Source organism: Chenopodium quinoa, unplaced genomic scaffold (genome assembly GCF_001683475.1).
Source record: "Chenopodium quinoa cultivar QQ74 unplaced genomic scaffold, ASM168347v1, whole genome shotgun sequence".
Lineage (NCBI taxonomy): Eukaryota > Viridiplantae > Streptophyta > Magnoliopsida > Caryophyllales > Amaranthaceae > Chenopodium > Chenopodium quinoa.
The window spans coordinates 1,367,946-1,385,287 of record NW_018742410.1 but is presented as its reverse complement, the minus strand read 5'-3'; the positions used below and the strand labels follow the sequence as shown (position 1 = coordinate 1,385,287).

Below are 17,342 nucleotides of genomic sequence, written 5' to 3'. Positions count from 1 at the left end.
ATGTTACTTGAATTTGTTTAAAATCTTGCTTGTTATACCGATCTTTTCTGGATTATGTTTACTTGTATGTGCTTGAAGCCGTTAGAAAGGTATGGTGACGTGGAACAACTGGTTGTCAGTTAGATCATTATAGTAGATATCAACACTCATTGGTGTTCAAAATATTTCTCTATAGTTATTATTAATTGTTGTTTATATCATTAATTAAGAGTGACACGTGAGCCTGAAAAAAAAAATTGAATTAGTAAACCTTATTAAGTGGGGTCCGTTGTGCCTCGTGTCGGCATATGATTTGTTTAAAAAAGAAAAATAAAAAAACCAAAACCCTATGACTGACCCTAGCCACCCCAACCCCACCTCCGACACCCTCTATCCTAGCCCCGGGCACCAGAAAATTCCTTCCCCTCCCTTTCCCCCACCCTAAAACCGGCAGCCTCCCCTAAACGACCCCAAAAAAAGCCAGTCGTTTACAAAAGCCCAAAAACGACCACCAATAACAGTCGAAATTGATTGGTTTAGGGTCAAAATCAACCACTCGGACCCTAAATCGGTTGATTTCGACCATTAGCGGTCGTTTTTGGTGGTGATTTTAAGGGAGTTCGTAAAATTCCGGCCGATTTGTGGTGGCGGTTTGGGGGAGGTTGCCAGTTTTGGGGTGGGGGAAAGGGAGGGGCCGAATTTCTGGTGGCTGAGGCTGGGCTGGGATAGGGGGTGTCGGATGTGGGGCAGGGGCGGCCGACGGTGGGGGTGAGGTGGCTGGGTAAGTTTTAGGGTTTTGGTTTTATTTTTATTTTTCATTTTTCATTTTTTAACCGATTATATGCCAACACGTGGCACAATGGATTTCATTAACAGATTTCGTCTAATAACTTGTTAAGTGGTGGTAAAAACCAATTTTTTTTGAAATTTTGGTGGTGCTAAATTTATTTGTATTTTTTCGCAGTTTTAAAAACCAATTTCGTGCTTTTTTGTGGTGATAAAAATCAGAATTTTCTTTTTCTTAATTCAATTATATAAGTTAGACAAAGAGACTACGCACACACTTGTCTATATCATATGATGTATATGTAAGCTAACTAACATTGACTTGGTGTCCAAATTTTGTTCCACCTAAAACTCTTTTACTCTCTACACAATTTTTTATTTTTTTTTATTTTTTATGTTTAAATATTAATGTGTTATGAGTTGTCTTCTATGTTTTTAAACTTTAAAATAAAATTAAAAAGAAAATTTCAACTCATGCATTAAAAACATACATATATAGTAATCAAGCTAGTCTATAATCAGTGAGTAAAACCAATGTTGTAAGCATAATACCAAGTAAAATCTCAATAATGTGATTACAATAAGCATAATACCAAGTAAAATCTCAATAATGTGATTACAATCATATTTTCCATTCACATTAATTGTAATACCATTTATGTAATATTTGTTTATTATTAGTGTTGAAAATACTTTAACAATAAGTCTTGTATAATACGACTTTTGTTAATTTTATTGAAATACGGTCAATATGAGGGTTGCTTTAACATTTTTTAAAGCAACTTTAACCTATTTAAGGTTGTTTGATTTGTAATGAGTTTGACTATTATTTAATGTGTCTATTCTAATGGATACGTGTTATAAAGGCAAATATAATTAATTTAATACACTATGAGTGTTTTTAAGATTAAAATTTATGTTAGAAAATGATAACTTTCATAGTATATAAGAGTAATTTTAAACATTTCAAGGTAACTTTAACCCATCTTATAATAAGTTAATGAAAGTTCAGCTTATTCAAGAATCTGTAATAATTTAAATCTTATAAAATGATTATTACATCTTAATGATATTTTCCTCATATGGTAATCATGGATTCATATCATTGATAAATTAAAGTAAAATCTTTTTTGTGAGTGTGAATATGATATTATATTTCCATTTCCAATAATGGCTTAGCAATTTTGATTTATTTACTTTTTTATTTTCCTGACAAGGTTGAAAGATTTATTAACTTGTTTTGAAAATAATGTAGCTAATAAATATATCTTAGTGATACTTTTTCTCATATGTTAATCATAGAAACATAAAAAAAAATATAAATATATATATATATATATATATATATATAAATATATTTTTGGAGGAACTTAGATATACTAACATGCTCGAAATTAAAATTATACATACAATCAAACTAGAGAGACATGACTTTTTAAATCAGGCCATGTTTTCTTCACATTAAAAAAAATAATATTCAAGTAAATTATTTCACTTAAGTAGTAAAAATAATGTCAGTTCAGTAAAAATAAGTTTAATTTAGTAAAAATAATTTTAGTTTTTAGTGACAATAATAAATTTCCATTTAGTTAAAATCGGTAACTTTACAGAACAAATATAGTGGAGAATTAGTAAAAATAAGTTTTGCTCAGTCAAAATAATTTCAATTCAATATAATTAATTTCAGTTTAACAAAGATAATTTATCTTTAATAAAAATAATTTCAGTTCAATAAAAATAATTTTAATTTAGCAAAAATAAGGTAAAGAGAACAATGCCTTATATAATCATAAATTAAAAAGGATCTTGCTAACGAGCACCCTGTGGCGTTAAGTAACTAATTATATCACTTAAATAGTATTAAGGTAGGACTGCATAACAAAATCACGCGTCAATATGTGTAATTAATGTTGATATTTTAATATTATCACTTTTAGTACTCTTATCTAACGCCCTGGGTGCTCTCATGGGTTTACCGTTTAAAAAATTGTACAATCTAATTTAAATTGTTAGTATAATCATAAATTAAATTAATATTATAAAATCAAATTAGAAAGGCATGACTTTTTAAAATTGTAGTATAAATGTAAAATAAATCATTCATGGATTTGTACTGCCTTCATTATTTATTTGTGCTTATCACATACAAATATACTATTCATTTGGTTAATATATAAAAAACTTTGACCATCATTTTCTACTTATGCACAAATAGAAAATTTACCGCATATGATCTTAGTATAATCGTTTCAATGTCACGTGTAGTACCTAAATATCAGGGTTTTTAAAAATTTATCTTAGATTAAAGATATGATTGGTCAAACAAGTGTGTTGAAAACTTCACAAAATGCAAGTGAGTAGAAAAAAAAAACCATGTTGAATGGTGTACATGCTGGTATTGATAGTAATAAAGACTAATAACTAATTGTACACGCTAAACATTGTCGTACATAAACATCTAACTCTACTAGTTTGTTAAACCAACCATAAAATCATCTAGCAATATTCGGTAGTCAAATGATTGATGTGAACCGGTTAACGGCCAACAACCAATAATTGTGTTGCCAAAAAATACTTAAACTTTCGTTAATTTTAAATACAGTACATTGTAAGTAAACATATATGTCACCTCTACATAAAATTTCACAAATCAACTAGTTTTTGGCCTGAGCAATGCCATATATATATATATATAATCATAATAAAATAAAATGATAATATATATTTATGCATACATACACACATTTAAAAAGGTATGATTTGTTTATTTTTGCAAATATTATTGAACATAAAAATTCATTATTCAATACACAGTAACCTAAATTTATTTTATTTTTTAAAAGGATATTAATTTCAATTGTCATAAATAGTCCTTGATAAAATAAACTATTCTATGGTTAAAGAAAACTTTTAATATTGCTATGCATTTTTAGTTTACATTATTTTAAATAATGAAATTAATTTTGTAATCATATTATTGCTAAAGTATATACATATAAACTGACAATTAAAAATTTAAATTTTAGTAATTTTGAAAGCAAATACTCTGTAACTATTTTTTTTTTGTAGGATGCTTATCCGATTAACCGAAGATTAGCTCCGATAATATTTAAATCAAGAGTTTTTGTATACGGTGAGACTCGAATCCGAGACCTCGTTTAAATGACATTAAGGTTAGCTTTAATGAATACGAGGTCGTCTACTTTATTATTCGATCAAACGGTAGACATAATTACCGTCTTTGGAGCTTTTCACTTTTATGCTACAACTTCCCCCCTTTCTCCGCCGAATTCTCCATTGAAGCGCGTTATCTCAATTCTCCATTCTCCATTCTCCATTCTCTATTGAAGCTTGAACCAAGCTTTCTCTCCTCCATTAGGTAAGAAGTTTTGTTTTTTCTATTTTAAATCATGGATTATAAATTCACAATCTAGGGTTTACCGCTGATTTAATTGTCTATATAGTCAATTTTAGGGTTCTTCTAAGGTAAATTGTTGAAATTTTGGTTATAATTACTTAAGTTATGAAAGATTATAATCGTCAATTTTGTTGCTGGAAATTTTCAATGTGCAGTTTACGTTGATAATCTTAAACGAGAAAAACTGTATGTGATTTTTTGAGCCTAATTTGATCATTGAGTCAAATTTGGTTGCTAATGTGTTGCAGGATGTTGTTTATAATCCTTTATGGTAGGATGGAACTATGAAAATGGACCTTTTCTCCCTCGGCCCCCCAGGGCGGCCACTCCTCCTGCTGTTTGCCCTGGCTCAGGGACGGGCCTGGGTAAAATTTTGCTTTTTTAACAAATTATATACGAGTAAGCATAATCTGTGAGAGGTTTGAGTAGCTTTTGTGAGATTAGAGTAGGAGAAGGGAAGCGGGGGTGAGATTAGAAAAGCTAAGGGGGCTTTGGTATAGTAATTTTAGATATAGGAAACGGATTCAAATAAGTGTTTCCATATTTATTTGTTTGGTATGAGTTAAAAGTAACAACTACCGTTTCTGGCGGGTAACAAAATCATCCAATTTGTTACCCTTGAGGCCTTGACAAACTAGTGGAAACAAAATACGTTTTCTTAATCACAATCTACTCAAATTTTTTCCATTCCATTAGGATACCGGACATATAGTAAAGGTAACGTTTATTATTACCCTTTCCCCTATTTATTTGAATAATTTCCATTCCATTTAAGGTGTTATACCAAACACCCCCTAAATATCAGGGGCGCGTTAACCCAGGATGCCTGAGTATTGTTTGACTTATTTTTATTTGAGCTAAATCCTGCAAATGTGACAGTGTAAGCAGCTTGGGTGTTTTCCTAATCGAGTGAGAGGTATTGACCGGGGGAAGGTAGAATTCAAAGCATATCTAGGACTATTAGTTTGCCTTTATTGTTTCGTGTCATATATTATGTTTCCTTCCCGTAATTTAATTTAGATGGAAAGGATTCATTATTAGTATCATCATTATTTTGTTTCATGAGCCATGGGCATGCCATTTATTGGTAATACTGATTACCCTTGATTAATAGAAAGCCTAGATTTGTCATCCTCATGGCTACTTTTCATTACCAGTGACAAAATGGGGAGCAAAGGGCGATTACCACCTCATCATCTGAGGCATCCTCTTCATGGCCCTAGTTTGGTGCATCCGGAGCCATTTGGAGCTGGGATATGGCCTCCACATGGTGGGTTTCCTCATGGTGACATGTTGCCTCCACCGGAAATTTTGGAGCAGAAACTTGCTTCTCAGCATGTTGAGATGGAGAGGTTGGCAACAGAGAACCAAAGGCTTGCTGCCACTCATGGATCATCGAGACAGCAGCTTGCTGCTGCACAACAGGAACTTCAGATGTTGGAAGCTCAAATTCGAGATTCAAAGCTAGAGAGAGAGCAACAGATGAGAGGTCTAATAGATAAAATTTCGAAGATGGAAGCCGAATTAAAGTCAGTGGATCGCCTTAAACTAGATCTACAGCAAGCAAGGACAGAGGCACAAAGCTTGGTTGAAGTGAGGCAAGAGCTTATGTCTAAAGTGCAGCAACTAAATAATGAGCTTCAAAGGGCCCATGTAGATGTGCAGCAAATACCTTCTATGATGTCTGAACTCAATCACCTTAGACAAGAATTTCATCAGTACAGGTAAATGGCTTTAACTGTCAATATTTGGTAATCTTAGTCTCCTATTTAATTGCAAAGTCTAATGACAGATGTGACCATGTTCATGAATTTGTTAGCTGTTAAAACTTCTCTCACATATTGTTGGCACAGTTTTGAATCTACACTGACATGCTTAGATGCTGAATTTGGCAGGGCCACATATGAACATGAAAAAAAGGTTTACCGTGACCATATTGAATCTCTTAATGCTATGGAAAAGGAGTACAGGAGCATGAATGATGAGTTGGCAAAACTTCGAGCTGAGTTGAATAATATTTCAAACAGTGATAAAAGATCAGGTAACTTATTTGTTGTGAAACATCTCTGCTTTTAGGTTTGTGGTTTCAACGGTTTTGGTGATTTCTGAATTGCATACTCATATCTCTATGCTGACGCAGCTTATGTTACTGCTGCCGGATATGGTGACGTTGATGCCTCTGCTCACAATCCTTCAGGACAGAGTTCCTATGAAGATGGTTTTGGAGCTCAGCAGGTACAAGTGTATAAAAATTTTCATGTATCACCAAGGACCAATCCACCATGTCCACCAAAAGATGTACCAGCAACGTTTGGTCACCTAAAGACTCTTGCTATATGTTGTTACTGATTGTTATATGGTATGCTTTATTTTGCATGAAAATTGACCTCAATCTGCAACCTGTAGTCCTGTACCATACTCATGTAGTTTAACTGGCATATCTATCTACTTGGTTTGAAGCAGCTTGACTGTATCTACAGATCTATACTGGCACATCAATTGCTTTTTGATTGAGTTGCGTGTAGGCTTTATCCTTGATTAAGAATTTGACCACTTTTTTCTAACAAAAATAGAGCACAGTAACCCTCTACTAAAGGGAGCAAATTTTTTCAACTTGCATAGTTTTAATCATACCAACTTACCAAGACCAATGGAAATGTCCTCTTTGGAATGTTAGGAAGTAATACTGCCAATGCCTGTTGACTTACCTTGCTTAGCGGCATGGTATGATTTTCTGCTGAGACGTGTCAGTTTGTTGCTTTGATATGTTTTCATGCTCCAAACCCTCACATTCCACCCCCCCCCCCCCTCTTTCTCTTTTAGAAACTATTCTCGAGGTCTTTTGCTTTTTCAGTTTACAGACGGGGCCTGTTACAATATGTTCTTGTTAAAATATCTCACACCTTTCCTTTGTCTTGAAATTCTTCTGGGAGCATAAGGTTTACTGATTTGCACTTATAATTTTCTATCAATTTTATCTTGGTGAATGTGTGGTGTTTGCTAGAAAAATATCTTATTTGGCAAAGCGTAAAGGGGTATTCTTTGGCTTCTTAATCATAGACGTTATGCATGTGGTTTCTGGGGTGCAAAGTGTACGATGTTGTTTGTTTCCCACTAGCTACAGGTTACAATAGTTTTAATGGTAGCTGACTATGAATAAATTTTCCTTTGCTTTGGCTCCCTTTTGATCCCCTAACCCCTAATCTGTCTCATGTGCTTTTGTTTGTTGCCTTTGCCTTGGGCCTTCCATTCTGATTACAAAACTCTACTTTTACAGTTATGAATGTCGTTTTTTCTCCTCTAGTATTATCTTTTTTTTTTGTCATTTGTGCTGTATTGGCTTTCTGGCTGCTTTAGTTTTTGGTAATTATGACATTTTCTAATTTCTCCTGCCCTATTAAGTTCTTCTTTATGATTACCGTTTCTCCTTTTTTTCGCTCATATTTTGGGTATTACCATCCCCTTTCCATCCACATCTATTTTCCTCTGTGTATTTTGTATATTTGGTAATAGTTTCTCTACTTGCTTGAGGGGCAAAGGCTGCATATCCTTCCTAATCCTGGCATGCTGTGTGTTTCATAGTAGGTAGTGTTGATATTATTGATGCTTGCAGCTGGTTATTTCTGAAACAATATATGTGGCTATGGTCTGTATATAATATGAGTTCTTTATGTACTGCTTTACGATGCATTCTCGATATGGTCAGGTTAGATTAAAATTTATTCTCTGTCTTTTCAGAATGTATGCTGGTTTTTATGCTGAAATTTAAACTGCTGTTTACTTTCTAAATATATTCTGTTTGCCTGTCTGGAAAGTTGAGGATATGTCTTCTGGTCTTCCACAGGTACATCACCAGTTTCCTGCCAGTGGTGCTGCTGCTACTGCATCTACACCTGCTGTTACAGGAGGCAGTGTGGTAGCCAGCGGTGGTGGTACACCAACTTATGCTGCACCTCAATCTGGGCCAGCCTCTGCAAGGGCAGGATATGATGTATCGAGGGCCCCTGGTTATGAAGCACAAAGGGTTCCAATTCCAACCTATGACCTGCAGGGTGGTCAAGTCTACAACGCTCAGAGAGCATCAGGCTATGATGCATATAGAGGAGCTAATTATGACATGCAAAGGCCTCCTTATGACCCGCAAAGAGCTGCAGTTTATGAAATGCCTTGGGCCAATAACTATGATGCACATTCTAGGGGTGCAGTGGCTCCACTTCCTCCTCCTCCTCAGGGCCAAACGCCTGTAAACAACACGCCTTATGGATCTGCTGCGCCACCACTTGTTGCTCGAGCAGCAGCAGGAAATGAAATGCAGCCTCGAGGTGGCAATACTGCTCGTAGGTAAGAGAATATCACCAGAAGGTTCTCTGAATTCAGCTGTCTAGATCATGCTTCGTCTCCTTGAAGATTTGGTCATATGCTCTAAAGCAGCTAGACATTAGTTGCTTTTGCATTCAACTGGTTCAATGCAGATATTTTGAGTGGAGAAGGAAGGATTAAAACATTGTAGAAGGTTGACAACACAAGGGAGCTTGATAGATTGTGAGATTATACTTTTGTAGATCACTGGATCGTTCTGTGGCAGTGGATCTTTATATGAGCATTTTTTGTTTGCCAAAATTGGGGTTAAGCCCTGCTGTTTCCTTTTGGCCTCATTGTGACCAATTGTGATTAATGTTTACTGCTCTTTGATCAATTTTGAATTAAATTTTTAGGAATATAATATGTCCAATAAAATTGGTTTTGATATGGGTGAATGTGTGTTGGTAAATGTGGGTTTGGGAAAGAAAACATTCTATTTATCCATGCCTTTACCAGCTCATTGGATTCAAACTGTCCCAGAGTTCTAGCAATGTAAAACCTTCCTTCTGACCATGAGTCTTGTTATGCCCATTTAATATTCTGTGTGTTTTGGAATTTGGATGAACAACGATGAATGGTACAAGTTATGGTATGTGATACAGTTCTGCAGCTGCCGCATAGCATTGAAGGAAAGGTAATGTGATTATTTAGTACTACTATATTACGCGAGATACTGATTTGCAAAGCATTAAACAACACACCAAGCTTAAACAATTTTTTATTCGGGAAATGTAGTATCCCTCCATGTTTTTTTTAAGTGTTAATTTTACTCCGATTAAATATAGCCATAATTTTTAAAGTGTTACATTTTATTTCTGTTTTTTTGGCAAATAATTACATTTTAATACTCCATATTTTATCTTTCTCCTCTAATCCAAACCAACTATTACATTTTCTTTTTTTTCATTATTTCTTTCATTCACATTCATTATTTTTTGATATACTATTAAGAGTATCAACCTCGCTCTTTTTTTATTACACTTTTTAATACTCCAACTATCCCCTACTTACCTCTTACTGTTGTAAAAAAAAAATAAAAAAAAATAAAAAAATAAAAAACCTTACCTCTTATTTTTATTAAAGTCAATTAAATTGTCTATATCTAAAATCTATCATTGTACTCCATGTGTAATTATAGATTACATTAATACATTAAATATACAACAAATTTTGTATAAGTATACCTTATTCATTTTGTATGAAATTATCTATTAAAAAACTTATCTTGTCTGAAATAATTATAATAAATCAAACAAAACAATGTATTACCAAACATTTTAAATTATACAATCAGCTAATACAATACTACATTCAAATCAATTAACATAATCAACTTGAATTTGTACATAGTGTAATGTACTCCTAACAGTTGATTGTAAACATGGCCAAAATGGCTTGTAACTACATTGTATTTATTTCCACGGAATGCGAAACTATTTGCGATTTTATCTTTAAGAACAGACTACCAGATTATACAGACAGGTGAACTGAACAAAGTAGACAGACAAATCAGGCCTTCAACTACGGAAAAGCAATCGACGATCTCTGCAGCCAATGCAAGTCCAAGGAAACAGTGGAGGATCAAGGCAGTAATGATGTATGCAGTTCGTGTGGCACATCTGACAGAACACAAGAAGATCCTCCGGATCTCGGCTCTGACAGTGACAACAGACTGAGGGAAATGTGACCTACAATACCAAAAAAAAAAACCCATTAAGATATCACATGAATTCACATCTATCTATATATATTTTTTACATATCCCCCAAAAATAGATACAAAAGAAGATGCAAGCCTCAACACCCATCAGTGTAGAAAGAAAAACAAAGTAAACAAACACACGATAGAAGTAAAGAATTGTCCTTAAGAGAAAGTGTGAGCAATTAAAGAATGTCTACTAGATCATCTATATGAGCTTAAGAATCACCTGCACGTCAGAGTGACTTGCTGTACCCTCTGAAACAAAGAATATGTCTTGTGATAATGATGCACATGGTATAGTCTGTGAGTAGATTTTCTGATCCAGAGAGGCTGCAGCATTGAGACTTGTAATGTTGACAAAACCGGCCTTGCATAAAGGGCATGTAGGTTCCTTCCTGTTTGAAATCTGTATACAGATAAGTAGTTTATTCAACAACTGCACTATAACAGCACTTGTCGTAGTGATCTAGTTCTGATCATTGTCCAAGTATTCCTTGAAGCTTATTTGCCTTAAATACGATTATGGTTGGTCAATAGACTTTTCTAATTAGGATACAGAAATATGAATCATAGGAACATGGACATGCACCATTCCCAAGTTCACTAATTCAAAAGCAAATTCACAATCAGTTATGCATACCATGTGATCAGCCCAGTTCCGGATGCATGAGACACAGAAGCGATGTCCACATGGCAAAACTCCTCTTAATGAGCTAAATTCTGTCCAGCATATGACACAAGATAGCTCTACTGCTGCACTGACTGTTGTTTGATCTCTTCCAAGTTTATCCCCATTAAAATTTTGAACACCAAGACTACTCTCTTCCATGTTTCCCCCCTTGAAATTTGATGTATCATCATTGTGCAAGCTTGTGTCTGAAAGAAGACCTAGATCATTCATAATGTTGATTTCATCTTCGCTTCCTTGTACAGAAGGTGCAGTCTCAAACCTTCTGCTAATGCTTGCTTCAATCTCCGTGGTCAAGTCATCAGACTCGTTAGTCGGGCTTGAAGCAACATGGAGCTCATTGACATCTGCATGTGTTCTGCTTTGTTCAGCATCATTAGTAGCTATCTCAATGACAGAACTTTTAGCAATCTTCTTCACAAGTCGCCGGCTTCTATGAGAAGATTCTGCAATATATGGCAAATTGCTTGTATCAGCACCACTCCTCTGCTTAAATGAGCATTGGCGTGAGTAATCTGATTCTTCACACTGAAAGGTCAAGAAGAAAGGTAAGAGTCAGTCATTTGAGTATATTCTGCCGTAATATGATACCAGTTACTTGTTACTTCTGAAGTCTGAAGATTCATAATTACAAAGGGTAACTAGATTTAAGTTTTGCTCTGGTTTAGATTGGCAAAATAATTATTTAAATAAGAGTTCAAGCTCCAGTTATGATCCTATTCACCTGAAGTCCATTGACTCTAGGCATCAGGGGTTCATGAATAGTATTTGCCTTTGATCGTCTTTCTCTAAAAATTTCCTCATCCAATTTTCTCTTAGGCAATTGTCGAGCAGCTTTTCTGCTTCCTGGTTTGGGAAATGAGTTCTACAATATACAAATAACAACAACAAAAAAAACACCATAGTTAGTTAAAAGGATTAGTAGTACAAACTGCACACAGATGAATACTGCGAGTTCAATTTGAGATAGCATTGGTAAAAAGCATAAGGATCACTAGCACTGAGGGATCAACGCAAAATCTCTCAGGATCAGGTGCAAATGTGCGACACCACATTGCCAAAAACAAATTCCCCTATAATTCAACTCTCATTGCTACGTTAACAATATTCTTCAATGACATGATTCTATTACCTCATCTAGCAACAAATCGTCATCCCAATCATCGTTCTCAATTTCATCAGGATCCAGATCTATTACATCATTGAGGCAATCACGTATGTTTGGCTTGTTCAAAAGAGCAGTATTCTCAGATAGCATGCCTGTGGTTTCCTTGACAACTGGAAGGCTCTGGAATTTGAAACCTATTTCTTGCCCACTGCAAATAACAAAACAGACTAGTTAATAACCATGTAATGGTGGGACAGTATAAAAAGACTGACAACGCTAATGCAGTCAATCAAGCTTTTTCAAAAAAAATCTGAAGTGAAGAGAACAATAGCTTTGTATGAAATTTATACAGCCAAAAACTTATCCCTTCTCTTCAATCTATACATGGTTGATGGTTCGCTTATGAATGTTATGATGATTGAGGACCTCTTCTCTTCACAAATTGCAAGTTGAATCGTCAGATTAATCAAGCATCAACTAAGCAATATATGATGATGCGTTGCTTCTCAAGTAGCCAACAAGAAGAAATATATAAAATACTTCCACAGCCTGATCATCTAAAAGCAAATGAACCAGAGAAGATGCCGGAACTTTTTCTTACCTATGCAGTGTATAGGGAAACTCTGCAATACACTTCCCTTCCTTAATGCAGTCTTCAAGCCACTGATGATTGATAACCAAAGTCCCAAACTTCTTCGCATATTCATACTTCTTCCCTTTAAACTTCCAACAAATCTATCCAAAAAGATAACTTTTTTTTATTGGCATATTATGAGAACGAAATAAACTAAAGAATAACTTGAAAGGGTAGAAAAAAGTGAACAAATTGCTAAACATAATTCTGTCTAATAGAGCAAGTGACATAGTAGCTTTCTTGGTAAAGTGACAGAGCCCCCTAATAAACTATAATTACAAGCATACTATACAACATATCTTCCTTCACATATATTAAGTATTTGTCACAAATTAGCTGCTGGACCTCAAAAGTCAAAACAATTTCTTGCTCCCTACATCAAATATTCCGACACAGTCTTGCCATGCTTCCATATATGCTTCCACTGCTCCCTACAAATTCCACCCACAAACTCTTACACCCGATAATCCAGGAATATGCTGGTATTAGTAGCGATTTGCTAATACTTTGTAGATCATTCTTGTCAGTTATACATAAACCATCCTAAATCTAGATGTCTACTCGATCAATCAAAGCCTTAATCCCATAAGCGGAGTTGGCTGCATGAACCAAAAGTGATTATTCCGTATAGTAATCCTCCTCCATCCCTTGCGATCAAATACCTCATTGTCAAGCAAATCCATATGCTTACTATAGAGTAGAAATTTTCCTTGTTTCAAACGCAACTTTCAGCTGAAAAATCTCAATCATTGCACAAATCCTATTTATTTTACAGGACATTTGAAGTCAATGAATCCAAATATTCATGAAAAAATCATAAACACGTAGCAACCCCTCAAATTCACCCTAAACTACAATTGAAACACAAATAACTTCAAAATTCCGAGAAACAATACGAATTTCCCACCAAATCAGGCAAATTTGAAGCTAAAACCCAAAATTCTATACCAAATTAGGGCAATAAGAGAAAAGAATAACTGACCAAATGAGTCGTAGATGGTGACATTCTACCGACATAATTGGCACCGGCGAGAGATATCAACTTTATCAGCATCATTCGCTCAGTTCCATAGTATCCACTGAGTGTTACAACGATGGTATCCATTCCTTCCACCATTTTCTGAAACCCTAAAAAGCGCAGTCGAAGATTAAGGATCACAGAATAATGAAATTAACAATGACTCGTAAAAATGAGCAGAAAAAACATTGGATTTGATAGAAAATTTGAGTGAAAATCACCTTAAGCAGGCGTTTGTTGGATTTGAAGAAAGTTTGAGCTAATTTGGGGTTTTGCCGGGAATTGGGAAGATTTGAAAATTTTGAGGGTTCTGGACTTTTTTTTTTATTTTATTTTTTAGGGAAAATTAAACCAAATCTAACTCCGCAAAAGTTATTATACTTCTAGATAGGGGATACTTAAATCTGAAAATTGGAAACCTTTGCCGTTAAATGATACTCAAATATTTACATCACAAAGATAGTTGCTAAATAAATAAAAGTAAAAATTCACGAAAATGACACCTCACAAAAAAAAAGTTACTATGTATAAGAAAATCAAGTAATCCCTTCGTTTTTTTTTAAATGCATCACTTTGATTTTTGCACTATTCACCTACCATGGTTGACTTAATTTTTTCACCTCTATAAAATAAATAAATGTTATTATATAATATATCATTAGATTAGTCATAATGTCTAGATTCATAATATAATTTTGTTACAATTTTTACTAATATACAATTAAATATATTAACGGTCAAAGTTACGTCTCGACAGTTGTGCTGGTCAAACTGATGCCAAAAAAAAAACAAAGGGAGTATTAAAAAAAGGTTTTCAAGGCTTGCATTCAGATTCTGTTTACAACTATTATTTTAATTTTTGTAATTGCATTTTCCATATAAATAAAATTATTGGATTATGAGTCATTAGGAGCTAAAAAATTGCATCCCATAGCTAATGTTTCATTATCAATCCATTGCTTCTGTGTGACTAGTGTCACGAGTTAGAAGAACTCACTAAAGCAACTAACCACTCTGCACGCATTGTGTGCGTGGGCCACCCTAGTTATTTTAGAATTTTGAATCAGATTCAAATAACTAATTTTAATTCATATTGGATTTGATAAGAAATTCAAATTGAATTGAATTAAAAAAACTAAAACATAAATTTTATTTCAGATTGGATTGTATTTGCCTTTACGCCCAAATCTAAATATAGTGATGCAACTATTTTGAAACAAAAGCTAGGTAGTATGACCCATGACCCATCTGAAAAATCCCTTTTGATAGCCACATTCAATATGTAGGTAAATGAATTACATCCCTTTGATACATATGTCAGCCCAATTTTCGTTGGGTAGTTTAATAACAATCTATATCTGGACTATAACTTAGTCCACACAAATTCATTTCCAAATTACCAATGGATCAATGTGGGTGACATACATGTGATAATATATCGAACAATAATGTGGAAAGTAGGCTAGGTGATACATGTGTGAAAGCTTCACCTAATTAGGATTCAAACTCGCGGCATGCATCCCTACTAATAAGACAAGCTAATAATGTGAATTCAATATCTTAAAGACTGACGGTTATTTTACAATATCTATGTAGGAGATCTAATGTGATTTTTTTTTTTTAGATGAGGTGTCATTTACTTTTTACGGATTCATTGTCAGTATTCACGGAAAAAGAAAAATCTGATGCGATTCTCCTCAATTAATAACCTTTAATATTATATATATATGATGATCCAAAGTATTACCATGTTCATTTCCATAAGCCAATCCATTTGTCTTGTTTTGCAAATAGCTAAATTAAATTTTTCTAGAAATTGCTCATTTTATCAAACTAGCAAACCCACCAAGACCCATTCCCCAAAAAATCAAATTACAACCTTCCATGGATTTTAGATACCAAAAATGTTTTGGACTTCAAGGTGACGAAGACAGATTGAGTTCACTTCCAAGTTCAATTCTCATCGCTATTCTCTCACTCCTTCCTATCAAATTCGCTGTCATTACCAGTGTGTTATCAAAGAGATGGTGTCGCCTTTGGACCTTCATCACCGCTTTTCGCTTCGACGAATCAACTAGTAAGGATTTTAATGCATCTTCTATCATTAATTATGTTTTACCTCAACTTTTATCCCCTGAAATCAAAACCTTTGTACTCCTTCTCGATGACCACCCGTACCAAGCCTCCGAGTTTGGTTATTCTCACTCCTTATATAATAGCTACACAAGTCAAGAGACTTACCTTACGACTCTAGGAACCAATATCGCCTCGTGGCTTCAATTTTTCAGCACTCGAAAAGTGCAGACTATTGAGGTTAGATTTTTCGGAGATATTACTAGTGATGATAAAATTTCAACCACATTACCATCTTGTCTCTTTCAATGCAAGTCATTGGTATCTCTCATTTTGGGCATACAACTTGATATAATTACTTTGCCAGATGAAATTAGTGTTCCTAATCTAAAGATTATTAACATGAGTCATCTTAACGATAATCACGAAAATTTGCTGGCCAATCTGTTTAATTCTTGCCCTTGTCTTGAAGATTTAAGATTGTCTGGGAATTTTGATGAAGATTTTGATAATAGAGATGGGGGTAGAGACATTCATGTGGTTGTTTCGTCATCAAAATTAAAGTCATTGTGTATTCATACACGCAATGTGAGGGGAAAAGTTGGGACCATTCATGTAGATATTGATGCCCCTAATTTGAAGGTGTTTGAAGCTTCAGATGTAAGTCACTCAGAGTTTAGGTTTGTCTGCGAACCAAGAGAGTTACAAAGTGCAAGCTTAACGTATTCCCAAGGTCGAATGAGTAGAGGCACAGAGCTATTTTGGGCATTTCGTGGTGTTAAAGCTCTTATGTTGTGTTTTACTATGGTAATTGCTTTGAATGGCTTGAATGGTGATATTCAATTGCCAACATTTCATAATTTAAGACATCTTGAATTTACAAAAACATCTCATACTTGTTGGAAAACGTTGCTACGTTTTCTTAATCATGCTCCCAATGTTGAGAAACTAACTATTAGGATGAGCTCAATTGATGAGATATTGAAAGTTATGTGTTCATTGATATTAATATCTACAGCCCCGAGATCAATTCCTATAGATACTCCACCTCCGTGCTCGTTGCAACGTGTCAAAGAGATAACTATTTGCCTTAAGGGGCTAGGATACGACCATGAGGCGATGTATTTGTTAATGTATTTATTAAATAATGCAAGCGCCTTAGAACTGCTGGTTGTTGAGGTTTCTGCTAGTGATGCTGATTGTCAGGGCGTTGGATACAGAGTCAAGCTATTTAATATATACGTAACATTGAGGATGCTTCTACAAACTTCTTTGTCACGTCGTATTCAAGGTGTTTTGCAACGTGTTAAAAAGGAGGAATTGCCTTATATGGATTTTCATGACAGTGAATTAGAAGAAAGCTCCAGTGAATTAGAGGAATAAATGTGTGCTTTTGTTATGATGTAAGTGAGCTACATAATAGAGAAAATTATACTTGTAGCCTAAGCTATATGTTTTTTATTTCAATGTCGATGTTAGTTTGTTTTAAGTGTGTGAGTTGTCTTGTGTTAGTTGTCGAAATAGCAATGGGACTGTTCATTGTCTATTTAAAATTGAAGATTAAAGCTTTATATT

General features: G+C 34.4%; 3 protein-coding genes across 3 annotated transcripts; 2 read left to right on the top strand and 1 right to left on the bottom strand.

Annotated features, from left to right (window-relative positions):
- Nucleotides 1-3,946: 3,946 nt before the first annotated feature.
- Nucleotides 3,947-8,932, top strand: LOC110705925 (protein FLX-like 2). Its single transcript, XM_021883845.1, has 5 exons — nucleotides 3,947-4,144; nucleotides 5,341-5,907; nucleotides 6,079-6,224; nucleotides 6,324-6,418; nucleotides 8,028-8,932. Exons 2-5 carry the CDS (start codon nucleotides 5,348-5,350, stop codon nucleotides 8,526-8,528), a joined length of 1,302 nt encoding a protein of 433 aa, XP_021739537.1. The 5' UTR covers nucleotides 3,947-4,144; nucleotides 5,341-5,347; the 3' UTR covers nucleotides 8,529-8,932.
- Nucleotides 8,933-9,780: 848 nt separating this feature from the next.
- Nucleotides 9,781-14,300, bottom strand: LOC110705921. Its single transcript, XM_021883841.1, has 8 exons — nucleotides 13,916-14,300; nucleotides 13,659-13,804; nucleotides 12,644-12,777; nucleotides 12,067-12,250; nucleotides 11,659-11,799; nucleotides 10,887-11,462; nucleotides 10,473-10,652; nucleotides 9,781-10,233 (listed from the first exon to the last, which is right to left on the bottom strand). The coding sequence occupies exons 2-8, from the start codon at nucleotides 13,791-13,793 to the stop codon at nucleotides 10,063-10,065; spliced, it is 1,521 nt and encodes a 506-aa protein (XP_021739533.1). The 5' UTR covers nucleotides 13,794-13,804; nucleotides 13,916-14,300; the 3' UTR covers nucleotides 9,781-10,062.
- A 1,278-nt stretch (nucleotides 14,301-15,578) lies between these two features.
- On the top strand, nucleotides 15,579-17,150 carry LOC110704811 (putative FBD-associated F-box protein At5g56700). Its single transcript, XM_021882632.1, has one exon. The coding sequence runs from the start codon at nucleotides 15,579-15,581 to the stop codon at nucleotides 17,148-17,150; it is 1,572 nt and encodes a 523-aa protein (XP_021738324.1).
- The last annotated feature ends 192 nt before the right edge of the window (nucleotides 17,151-17,342 follow it).

Excerpts from the sequence above, each read along its gene's own strand:
- LOC110705925 (XM_021883845.1), top strand. The coding sequence starts at position 5,348 with ATGGGGAGCAAAGGGCGATTACCACCTCATCATCTGAGGCATCCTCTT. Across the intron at positions 5,908-6,078 it reads CAAGAATTTCATCAGTACAG|GGCCACATATGAACATGAAA; the intron begins GTAAATGGCTTT and ends TGAATTTGGCAG. Across the intron at positions 6,419-8,027 it reads ATGGTTTTGGAGCTCAGCAG|GTACATCACCAGTTTCCTGC; the intron begins GTACAAGTGTAT and ends GGTCTTCCACAG.
- LOC110705921 (XM_021883841.1), bottom strand. The coding sequence starts at position 13,793 with ATGGTGGAAGGAATGGATACCATCGTTGTAACACTCAGTGGATACTAT. Across the intron at positions 11,800-12,066 it reads ACGATTTGTTGCTAGATGAG|AACTCATTTCCCAAACCAGG; the intron begins GTAATAGAATCA and ends TGTATATTGTAG. Across the intron at positions 10,653-10,886 it reads GGAACTGGGCTGATCACATG|ATTTCAAACAGGAAGGAACC; the intron begins GTATGCATAACT and ends ATCTGTATACAG.
- LOC110704811 (XM_021882632.1), top strand. The coding sequence starts at position 15,579 with ATGGATTTTAGATACCAAAAATGTTTTGGACTTCAAGGTGACGAAGAC.